Below are 12268 nucleotides of genomic sequence, written 5' to 3' on the forward strand. Positions count from 1 at the left end.
CAAAGGACCCTACGATCAGCCCAGCTTTCCTACGCCGTGGTCCCTCGCACCAGAAAGACCATATCGGGAGGCCGCTCCTTCTCCTTCCTCGCGGCCAAAGCATGGAACGCCCTTCCGCTCCACCTCAGACAGACAACATCGCTCCCCATCTTCGCAAGAAACCTCAAAACCTGGCTCTTCGACAGACCCCCTCCTTGATGGAATGGAACCTGCACCCTCCCTTCCCCCCCTACCCCTAGCGCCTTGAGACCCTCACGGGTGAGTAGTCGCGCTTTAACAAACTCCTGATTGATTGATTAATTGAAGAACTGATTTTCCTCTTTGCTGTGACTCCCTGCTGCCTGCTGATCTCTGCTCTACTGAAGACATGGACTGGACTTATCTCACTTGAACCCCGAGTGACTCCAAAGGCTTGCTGGCTTGCGCCCTGTTCAGAAGTATCATTGTCATCCATGACTTCCTACAAATCTGTAACAGCACGGCAACTTTACAATCTGTGAGTACTGCCCTGCCAAGTGGTGCCAATCTAGTCCTGGACCGTGAAAGTGAGGTTCTGCTGTCCAGAACCATCAAAACCGGCACAGTGGCTAATTTGCACCGATCTGACCCAACACATTGCCCTTCAATGCTGACACAGGAGCCATTCGACACCGCTTCGATGGACTTCGCAGCTTAACGACGACGGACAGTGCGGGTTGACGATTACGCTGTGCCTGCTTCCTAAAGGGGTTCGACAACAAAGCTTTCATTGTCTGCGTGGATCAGAACCAACGCATTGAGTCATCAATGAACACTTGCTCCATCCAAGGTACTTTTTCAGCAGGACCTGCTTGAGTCCTGCATCTGGCCTGCCCTCCATTGTGGTCAGCCTGAACTTTGGATATGCCCAGTCCAGCGCAACCTCAAGTAACCCAAAAGCACTATTTGCTTCTAAGCCCTTTGTTTGATTTCTTTTTTTAAAATTCATAACTCTGACTCTACTTATTGGATTTTTGTCGTTATGGTATTGTTTTACTCTATTATTTTTCTAACCGTGTGTGGAGTATTTTTGTTGTGTTCTCATTGTGTTACTGTGTGTGGGTGTTGCAGAAATACTACACACTTTGCCTCTTTAGATAAGCCTGACTGCTCTGTGTCAAGCTACCAGAGGGTGAGCACAGTTTATTTGTAAGTGTGTATCTAACATACCCTGACTAGAGTGATGATTCCTGCTTGGACAGGGTGCATACGTCTGCCAACCAGAAACCCCATTTCTACCACTTTGGCACTTCTTTGCTCCTCCCATGAGCATGTGCTGGTATTGACAGTTGATATTATCATTCTGATCCACCTCTACCATATATGTATTCCAGTGTCGTAGAGGCTGTAAAAAAAGACTCCGTAGGAAATGGCAAACACTCACCCTGCACTAATATACACTTCAAAGTGCTGTTAATCACTGACCCAAGCCCTACTCTTGTTCACTACTGTAAATACTGGTAACTGATAGTCAAATAGAAGACAGCTGAATTGTGTGATAACCTAATTGCCTTCTGAGGAGATTTCCAGTGGTGGCTTCATCTTATCCACAGAGATTTGCCCAGGATCACACAATTTGAATAAAGTGCTGAAACCTGGGTTAAAACCCAGTTCTCCAGGATCCAAATTCCACAGTTTAGCTGTTGGACCCTGTTTCCTCCCACATCACCTTTCGAAGGTGAGGTGCCAGCCTACAGCCTTCACCATTCAATGCACTTGTTTGTGGCTCTTTGCAAATTGACAGTTTATTAGTGGGAAGTTGTGATTCTTGCAATTAAGTGTTTTATTGCTGGACTTATTATTATTTGCTATAAACAACTTCTTCTCTGCAGCATTCTATTTATATAATTTATAGAAAACCAAGCACCTGCCACAGTGCAGAAACATTGAAGCCGAAAAATAAAGCACAAAGGCCCAGATGTAGGTGGCTAAAACCGGTCGGTAACGCCGAAATTCTGTAAATTTCAGCGTTACCGACCAGTATTTAGCCATGTGCGATGTAGGTATTACCAAACTCCAGCGGTAATCAGGAATCAGTAAAAATAAGGGAAACCAGTTACTGATTCCTTATTTACCGATTGGCAGACAAAAATACCGAATCGGTAAATAAAGAATCGGTAAAAAATAGCAAATGCGATGTACCAAAAAATCGGTAATACCGGATTTGCTAGAAATCGGTATTTAAGAATCGGTAATTAGCACTGACTCACAGAAGGTGGTAACCAGGTGCACTGCATATAAATATCCCCAAAATGCAACAGTGTGACCACAGTGGCGGCCCTCTACATGACAGCAAGGCGTCTACGTTTGCAAGCAGCAGGACTGAGGATCTGGAGACGGGAGGAGAGCGTGTACAGACTGCGTGCTACACTGTTGCAACTGACTGAGGCTGAAATCCATGAGAGGTACAGGCTACCACCATCCTGGACCTGAATTTTTTTGTTTGAATATCTTTAATTGCATTTTTTGTTTTAGATATGCATTTGGCAAATATACAGACACGGAGTAATGTCATAACCCATGCATAGTGTAGTCAGTACATGTCTCAGTTGTCAAGTCACATTTGTAAATACAAACAAGAGACACCAAGATTAAGGCAAGGGTAGTATACACAGTTATGACAAGGTCATTGGTTATAGTTGCACAACAAACCGAGATAATCCGTCGCATATTAACAACAGCGATTCGCTGAATAAGCTATACGTTTCTCAAGTCTCCTGCAAAGGAATGAACAGGTTGAAGCAACAGACATTCTACATCTCCGGTACTGTGGAAAACCAGATGTGACAGCTATGCAGTGTTTACTCAAATTTTGTCCAGAACTAAAAACTGTGAACAGCAACCTGGGAATATATAGACTAAAGACTAGGCAAGGCCAAATGTATGAATGTGTGGTTCAGTCGGGACAGTCAAGCTCGGGCGTGTGTGGGGTCATATTTACTCCTGTGGCTACGGGTTGTAAAGCACTGTAGGCGGGATGCGGCGGGGGGGGGAGGGGGAGAAGAGAGGACAGGAGTGTTGATTTAGAGGTCCAATCCGGTGCCCGCAGGGGAGCAATATCTGCGCGGCGAGTGGGGGGATAGTGGGGGCGGGGAAGGGGAGGGAAGAGGGGAATGAATGGTTTGGAAGAGTGGGGGAGGGGGTGGAGGACAAGCGGGTGCAGATAGAACAGCAGTCTCAATGTACTCAGGTCTAAATGATACCGTTCTGTAGACACACTCGGTGGTAAGCGGTCAGGGTATTATCCCAGTCCTGCGTTATAGGGAACATGCGCAGTCCCGCCGTCTCCTCTCTGTGTAGAGCTACACTCTCTGCCCTCGCCCAATTATCAAATGAGGCATGCCAGTGTGTGGCTTGTGGGGGTAGTCTGTTTTTCCATCGTTTGGTTATAAGGCGTTTCGCAGTAATCAGCCCTAGATCCCAGAATCTAGCCCGCACTTTTGTCTGCACCATCCTCTTGAAAAGACCCAACAGGCAAGTTTCCCAGGTGTGTGATAAATCGCTCCCCGTTGCATTGCCATTGTGGTCGAAACTAATTTCCAATATTCATTCAGAAGAGGGCAGGCCCAAAGTATGTGTAGCAGTTGCGCATCTACAAGTCCACATCCGGGGTATGCCGTTGAGTCGAGACCAAAGTATCTATTGATTTTGTCTGGGGATAAGTATGCACGGTGCACAATATAATATTGTATAATCTTGAATCGGGAGTTGCGTGGGACACAAGTGGCTACAGCTAGCACTAACGCCCATTCCTTGTCTGTCCAGGTGCGGCCTCTGTCACTAGTCCATTTGTCTGGTAGGCGTTGTGACGAAAATTGTGTATGCGTATGCAGTGCTTGGACAAGCCAATTTATCACGTGAGAACCGTTGCCCATCATATGCAGGTATTGAATCAGTAAATGAGTCGGTAGTTCCTCTGGCAGGTCACTCCCAGCTTGTGTTAGTAGTCGGATAAGTGTCGCATGTGTCAGGAATTGTCCAGGTGGCATCCCCATGCTAGCTACCAGGGACTCAAACGAGAGCAGAGTACTCTCTGCATAGAAGTCTCCCAAACTTTCCAAATCAGCGTTCGTCCAACCACTCAGCGCTGCTTCTGTGAGAGCGCCTCCTTCCCAGGGTGTCCCCAACAGAGGTAGATTAGGGGCATACGGCGCAACAGAACTTGTGAGCTTCAGGCTTCTCACGTAACACTTTCTAGCCACAGCGAGGTGCAACTGGTCTGGGCAGCCCTTTTTGGCTAGAGGATGAAACAGTTTGTGTATCTGAGTCACTGTCATGACCGTGTCAGCCGAGGTCGTGTCAATCAAATTCTTACCACTTAACCAGTAGGCAACCCATTGTAGCTGCGCTGCTAGGTAGTAGAGTTCATGGTTAGGGACAGATAACCCCCCATGTGCCGTCGCGGCGTACAGTGTTTTCAGGGCAACTCTAGGTCATCCCGTGCTCCAGATTAGTCGCCTGGTCAGTGTTTCCAGTTCCCGGAAAATTCTGGTTGGAACATAGACCGGCAAGTTGACATAAAAGTACAACAGTCTAGGCAATACTATTACCATCCTGGACCTGATACGGGACCTGCACCCACTCTTGGAGCAGCAGACACCAAGGGCGCACGCAATACCCACTCATGCACAGGTACTCTGTTGTCTGCACCTCCTGGCTTCAGTCAGTTACCAAGGGGTAATAGCTGTGGCTGGTGGAGTCTCACAGAGTTGCCTGTCGCGTTTTTTCAAGAAATTCCTGGATGCCATGTTGCAAAAGGTGCCACACTACATCAAATTCCCCAGCACACAGGCAGAACTGCTGAAGACCAAGTTGGACTTTTATCAGAAGGCCCAGTTTCCACACGTCAATGGTTGCATTGACGGGACACATATACCAATCTGCCCCCCCCTGCTGCGACTGAGTACATCTACCGCCATCGCAAATCCACACATTCGATTAATGTCCAGGTCATATGTGATGCGTCTTCCATCATCACCGACATAGTTGCAAAATTCCCAGGGAGCACCCATGATTCATAAATATTCAGGAACATTGGGATCTATACCTGTCTCGTTGCAGTTGAATTTGGAGAAGGCTACCTGCTAGGTATGTACATGTGACACCCCCGAAGGATACACCTGTTTCTGCGATTGTAGACTGTGAATTACTTACTTACTTCACACACACAGGTGACAGTGCCTATGTGGTGTGCTCTTTCATTCTGACTCCGTACCTGCACCCATCCGCCCCAAGTGAAAAGGCGATACAATGTTGTACATAGATCAACACGCAATGTGGTTGAGCGAACATTTGGACTCCTCAAAAGCCGGTTCCGCTGCCTGCACAAAGTGGAGGTGCACGGCAGTACCAGCCCCTGGTCTGCTGCAAAATCATAGCTGCATGTGCCATGCTGCATAACCTTACCACTAAGAGGGGGACACCTGTGGAAATGTGTGATTCTGAAGAGGAGGATGAGGGTGAGGAAGGTACATAGCCACAGCACAGTGCAGCAGGTGGTGCAGCTGCAGCAGATGGGAGACAGAGATGGTCAGAGATCACACAAAATTATTCCTGAGTTAGTAATAAGACAAAGCCAGTTAATGCATTTGTGTCAGGGTGTTTAATAGACCTTACAACAGGCAATTATCCAGCACACCGTAACACCAGCTATGTGTCCAATGGGCTACGTCACCCACAACAGAATGGGATTAGAGGGTTGTGCCTATCTCCTGCACCCCCGCACACCAGTGCTGCATTCAGAATGCACACTGTCCTCACCAGCGCTGTGTCCTGCAGCAGAACCATGCCTAACACTGCGCCTCCTGCTCTCTGGTAAGGGGGGTTTAAGTGCTGTGACTGCTTGCCTCCTCACTCTTGTCCACATCCCTTGTACCAGTGGCAGCAATTTGGTTAGTCTGCATCACCTCTACGGCACTGGTGACTGTGACCAGGCCTTGAGGAACCTCACGGCTGCACTTTGCCATTTCAAGTTGCATGGCAACAGATCTCCGACTGAGCACATCGGTTGCATTGCACAGCCTGTTCACAGACTTGGTGAAGCCTGCAAGTACCTACCTGCCTCTCTGCCTTGAAGCGTGCTCACCATCCATTCTGCCACATAACTGCCTCACTGCCTACGACACCTCCTTTATTCCCTCTGCCACAGTATTGTTGAGGCAGTAGATGGCCTCCTCATGTTATCAACCTTCCTGTAGTTTGCCACCATCTGTTGTTGAATGGCCCTCAGTGTCCTCCCCTGCATGCGCTGCACTTTGAGCATCTGCCCCTCCAGTCCAGAGAAGACACTGGATCAATCAGCGTCAGGACTCTGTGCCCTCTGTCGCCATCTACGGGCATCTGTGGTGGTTTCCTCCCTGGGGGACTGTGCCCCAGATGCCTGTGTGTCATCACCCGGTGTGATCTGTTGGGCTTCCTGCCTGTTCTCCTCTGTGGCATCTATCTCCTGGAGTGTAGCGACTGTGTACCTCTTTGATCGTGGTGGTGGTGGTGGTGGGGATGTTGGTGTAGTGTCTGCAGGTGACATGACTTCCTCCTCAATTGTGTTTCCCTCCCTGGAGGCCTTGCCAGCCTACCCTTCTGCAGCCTGGAGCGCTGTTCAGCCTGTGGATACAGAATGTACTATTACTCACTTTTCTGCCAGCATCTGTCTGCAAATAAATTTCACAACTGACATTGTAGCTATCTGTCCTCCGCTATCTCATCTATTGATGTGTGTGACATGCCTATGCTTATTGGGGACTGGCTGATTTGCTACCAGTTGATAGGGACTACATTTCTCATGATGCATTGCTGATCTTACACAAAACATGTTCTGGAGTGGGATTCTTGCAGGGGGATTGGGGTTAGGGAGGGGAGACAGCATGCTGTGCATGCATCTTACCTGGTCTCCTGGATGCTGTTGCTGAGCTATCCATGTCCCCGATGCCACTGACGCTCTCTTGCTGGAGGGTGGATTCTACCAGTTGACCTAGGGCAGTAGGAGCAGGCGCTATGGAGCTTCCCCCACCTGTCTTCCCCGCTTGTTTCTGTCGGTCAGCCACCCTCTCCTTCGTACGTGCCCTCAGGTCATACCATGGCTTTTTTAAGTCCTCAGTTGTGCGATGTGTGACGCCAATCACATTGATCTTCTGCTGGATCGCCAGCCAAATGCTCCTTTTCTGAGACTCAGGGACGTTCAGTGATCTTTTGCCAAAGAGCTGGTCATGGTCTTTGACAACATCCTCTAAGAGGACCTCCAACTCCCTCTCACTGATTTTGTGCTTCCTTTCCCTTGCAGCAGCATTCTTCCCCTTCTCATGTGAGGCCATGGTGCAGTTCCTCTGTGTTATCTGGGTGGTGGCTGTGCAGTTCCTCTGCACTTGCTCCTGCTCCCTGCCTCTCCAACAGCTACAGATACAGTTCACCTGCATGGTTGTGGCCACTTCCTGGGTGTGAGGTCATGTGGATGCACAGAATTGGCTGATTCGACAATTATAGAATTTTGAATTACCGAATCGCTAATTACAGAATCAGCATTACAGAATCGGTATTAGAGAATCGGTAATACCGATTCAGTAATGGGGATTCGGTAATTTTTTTACCGACTTGTATGAAATCGCTATTTTTTAGCGATTATTACCGAATCTGTACTTTTTACCAAGTTTTTTACCTACATCGGAAATATCAAGTCCTTAATAGCGATTCTGTGACTCGGTATTTCGGAATTACCTCCATCTGGCCCAAAGTTACTTATCAAAGTAGTTTATTGGCATCTCAAATTGAATATTTACTGTTTTTTACAAAAATATAAATAAACAAAAACCACCAAAATGACCGCAGTTCACATTTACTCAGGGATTCCGCTCAACTAAATGTATTCCCTGTTGTATAAACAATCCAGTTCTCTCTTCTTGGCTGTAGTGGATAGACTAGGGACAGTTTACATCAGTCTTGCACAGATCTGTAGCAAAAACTGTACGTGCAGATTATGGCTTCTTTGTTTATGGAACGGCATTAATATAACTACTCCTTTGTACATGATGAGTGTGGTGAGAGGGATGTCAGGGCTCCAGAGAGAGTTCATAGCGATGTTTAACTGGGAAAAGAGATGGCTGTGACACGTAGGTCTCACAGAGGGAGATGGGGAAGGCATTACAGACTCTAAGGGGCAGATTTATGAGGCCGTTGCGCCTCTTTGCGCCGCAATTGCGTCACTTTATTTGACGCAACTGCGGCCCAAACAATGTGCCCTATTTACAACGTGACACATCTAGGAGATGCGTCACGTTGTAAAGCACTGCGCCATAAGGAGGCGTTCCTGCGCAGGGGGGGGGGGGCGTTCCTGCGCGGGAACGCCTCCTGAAAGTGGCTGAGTGAAATCTATGAGATTTCACTCAGTCACTTTCAGGGCAATGCTGCGTCAAAACCCTGCGCCTGCTTGAAGCAGGTGTAAGGCTTGATGCAGCATTAGTAGAATGGGGCACCCCGAGCCTTGCTGGAGCTGCGTCGCGCTTGCGACGCAACTCCAACAATGCAACACATTTCCGGCACAGTTTTTGCACCATGGTGTGGCGTAGCTGTGGCGCACTGTGGCGCACGTTAACTGGCACATCCCTCGGGATGCGCCAGTTAACATAAATCTGCCCCTTAGAGTCAGAGGGTGAACAGAGGCAATTACTATGAGGTATGGCACAATAATATAAAGATATAAATATCTGTTGGAATTAGTTTAGGAACGCTGATGTCTGATATGAATCCCTCTTTCGACTCAGAGAAACCTATTAATAAAGGTAAATATATGCATGTATATTAACTGACATATATTTACTGCAGCAGCTATGTGTAACTCTGCACTAGTTTGCTGTTCACCATTTCTAAGTGTAGATGTACATGCAGGTGTAGACTTACATGCCCTCACCCCCTCAAATCGAGAAGTGAAGCCTACTACAAATTTTATGAGTGTAAAGTTAATCATGGACACTTCACACACGGAGCAATGGTCTTACTCTTTTGTGAATGTGTGTTTGCATTAAAACTTCCCACTTAATCCCTTCTTAAATTTCCGTAAACGCCTCCCATTGTGTAAGAAGTATTCCCCATTTTCCAGCCTCTTCCCCTTGTCCCTCTCACCTTTACTGACAAAACAGCTTCTTACTTTTGCCGCAGTTTGTGAAGTGCATTTTGTAGTACTCGAGTAGTACTGCTACTTTACATGCTACAAAATGCAGATTGTGAATAAGTCACAGAGATTTCTGCCTTTGATGGAGCATGCTCCCCATAAAACAAAACAAGTCTGCGTTAATCGGAAAAGTCTGAAAAGCTGCCATCAGTTTTTACTTCTCCTTCGCTGCTTACTCTCTGTCTTTGGAAGTGTCTACAATTCTAACATGAATTGGTTGAACAGAAGCAGGCTGAGAAAATCCTGATTTTACCCTCGGCTGCTATGAGGCATTATTAAATCCTCAGAGGTGAGTTAACATTCCTCCACCGAGCTCTCCAGGTGCTAAAATACCAGATAAATATCCTGCCCTTGATAACGCAGCAGCCACTTTCACTGCATGGTGCACCTCTCCTTACCGTCATCTCAGTTCCGCAGAATCCTACCACTGGAATGGATTGGGCTTTGATCAAATATACACCTCCCACCACGTCCATATAAGTAGGGTCGCTGCAGTTCGGGTCCGAGGTATTTAAACGCATGCCTGTGATGCTGTACTTGAGCCTCTGCAGCAGACACTTCTTGAAAGACACGGTCATTTCTGAAGCTGAACATTCAATAGTGGGGACGATCTCACTGTGACCTGCAACAAAACAGGATCAAGTGATTACTAATGGGACAGTGCTTTCGAGAGCAACTGAAAAAAACATATTACCAGACTTTGGGCTGGTCCGCACAGTTATTGTAAAAACATCCTCATGAGTGGGTTAGTGTTAAAAATCAACAGACATACGAGACAGACTAGAATATCACGCTACATAAAACGAAATACGAATGCATTGCTAGATATCTAGGAGCCGAATTTAATATGATTCATATCAGAAGAATGTGGGTTATAATAATCACCTGCTTCAGGAACATTTTAAGTGAACCATTCATGCAGCACAGACCGTGTCTTCTGGACATTTTCAGGCATAGTTTGTTTATTTATAAAGTGCGCACAATCATATGTAAATGGCTTCTTTATGCTTCAGTAGTAGAGGCATCGACTTTGCAGGAGTGCGCAGACTGTGGTAACATCATTGCAACTTTCTCACCCAATACAAAACTTATGCTTCAGAAAATGCACCCACTTTGCTCTCTGGCACAATGCTATGTGCGTTGGCGCATGGCTGCCAAAAGTGCACCAGTGCATGGGGAGAGAATAAATGCACCATATCTTATTAGATGTGGGGCACATTTCCTCTTACCTTTTGACGCAAGGCATTGTAGCAACTTTGGTGCAGCATAGCCTTGCATCAAAGATTCGCAAATCTGGGCCTCAGTCTCAGAGAATCTCACTCACTACTGTCGCTTGACTCTAACTCACTTTCACTGACACACACACATGCTTACTCATACAGAATCATTTTCTCGCTCATACCCATGCTCTCTCTCAGTTAAACACTCTCTCACGCACAAGCATGAATATAACATACATTTAAAACCAATTTTACTTACCACAGTTGCCACTATTGGTCCTAAGTGTGCTTCATTTTTATTACACTACTAGTGAATAACAGAATATTATTCATTATTAGTATAATGGAAGACAAGCAGACAATAAGGAATGAAGAGCCCCCATAATGTGTTCCTGGCACTTACTTTGCCACTGCTGAGGCAAGGAGTCGCACACGCAGAGAGCCAGGGTTCGTAAGGGGCAAGCCAGGGTTTGCAGCTTCAACCCCTAAATGATGTCCATGGATTTAAGTTTTAGACAGCAGAGCAATTTCTCATGTTACATTACTAGGGTTTGTCTAGCGCCAACTCAGGAGTCCTTAGGTGCAGGTATTCGTGATTGTGACTTGATGCATTTTCTTACCCTTTGCGGGGCTCCACGAATGCAGGGGTGATCCAGCCTCTTCCTAGACAAAGGCTGGATGGTGCTCTTCTATCTGATAACTATTCCTGATCACACCAATAGATAGATGCCGGTATCAAATAAGGCTGCTCTTTTCTTTATCGGTTAACTTTTTAGTACAGCGTGCCAAACACATATGTGTAACTGGATTTAAATAGCAGGGTTTCAACCACTGGGCTGCTTCATGGCACTCCCTGAGTATGCAGAGGTGGATTGCGATAGCTGTACTTTTCAAGTGCCTCTCTAGGGTGTTCTGCAGACAGCACCTACATGCAGAGAGATGCACCTCACAGTTAAGTAGTCTCCAACCTGGCGCACCCACAGCAGGTGAACATGAGGTGTGAACTATCTGCTCCTAGCTATGAGCAGGTAATACCTGGGTACTCACAAACTTTCTCTCAGGGCCAAATTTACAGTGCGGTTTGTGTCTGAGGGCCACACCGGTGGGGGCGGGGTCAGTGGGGAAGGGGGCAGGGCTAGAGCAAAAAATCCTGTGACCATGAGGTTGATCACAGGTCCCTGCAGCAGACACCTTTGTCCACTGAGCCACCAGACCCGGCATACACACATCTCTCTCTCTCTCTCTCTCTCTCTATCTCTCTCTCTCTCTCTCTCCCTCCCTCTCTTTCTCCCTCTCCCTCCCTCTTTCTCCCTCTCACTCCCTCCCTCTCTCTCCCTCTCTCCCTCTGTCTCTCTGTCTCCCTCTGTCTCACTCACTCTGACTCTCTCACTCCCTCTCTCCATCTCTCCCTCTGTCTCATTCACTCTGACTGTCTCACTCCCCCTCTTTCTCTGTCTCACTCACTCTGACTGTCTAACTCTCTCTCTCTCTCTCGGTCTCCCTCTCTCTCAGTTTCCTTCTCCCTCACTCTTTTTCCCTCTCCCTCACTCTATTTCCCTCTCCCTCACTCTATTTCCCTCTCCCTCAATCTATTTCCCTCTCTCTCCTTCCCTCTCTCTCCTTCCCTCTCCCTCCTTCCTTCCCTCTCCCTCTCCCTCATTCCCTCTGTCTCCCCCTCTCTCTGTTTCCTTCTCCCTCACTCTATTTCCTCTCCCTCACTCTATTTCCCTCTCCCTCCTTCCATCTCCCTCCTTCCCTCCCTCTGTCTCCCTTGCTCTCCCTTCCTCGCTCTCCCTCCCTCGCTCTCCCTCACTTGCTCTCCTTCGCTCTGTCTCCTTCGCTCCGTCTCCCTCTCTCTGTCTCCCTCGCT

At 47.5% G+C, this 12268-nt stretch overlaps 1 protein-coding gene across 1 annotated transcript in view; it reads right to left on the reverse strand.

Annotated features, from left to right (window-relative positions):
- Positions 1 to 12268, reverse strand: part of LOC147662065 (uromodulin-like) — a 595050-nt gene that overhangs the window by 208042 nt on the left and 374740 nt on the right. The window contains exon 4 of the mRNA XM_086951137.1: positions 9577 to 9800. Within this exon, the coding sequence (XP_086807263.1) occupies positions 9577 to 9800 (224 nt within the window). The remainder of the gene's footprint in view (positions 1 to 9576; positions 9801 to 12268) is intronic.

This window comes from Lissotriton vulgaris, unplaced genomic scaffold (genome assembly GCF_964263255.1).
Source record: "Lissotriton vulgaris unplaced genomic scaffold, aLisVul1.2 SCAFFOLD_927, whole genome shotgun sequence".
Taxonomy (NCBI): Eukaryota; Metazoa; Chordata; class Amphibia; order Caudata; family Salamandridae; genus Lissotriton; species Lissotriton vulgaris.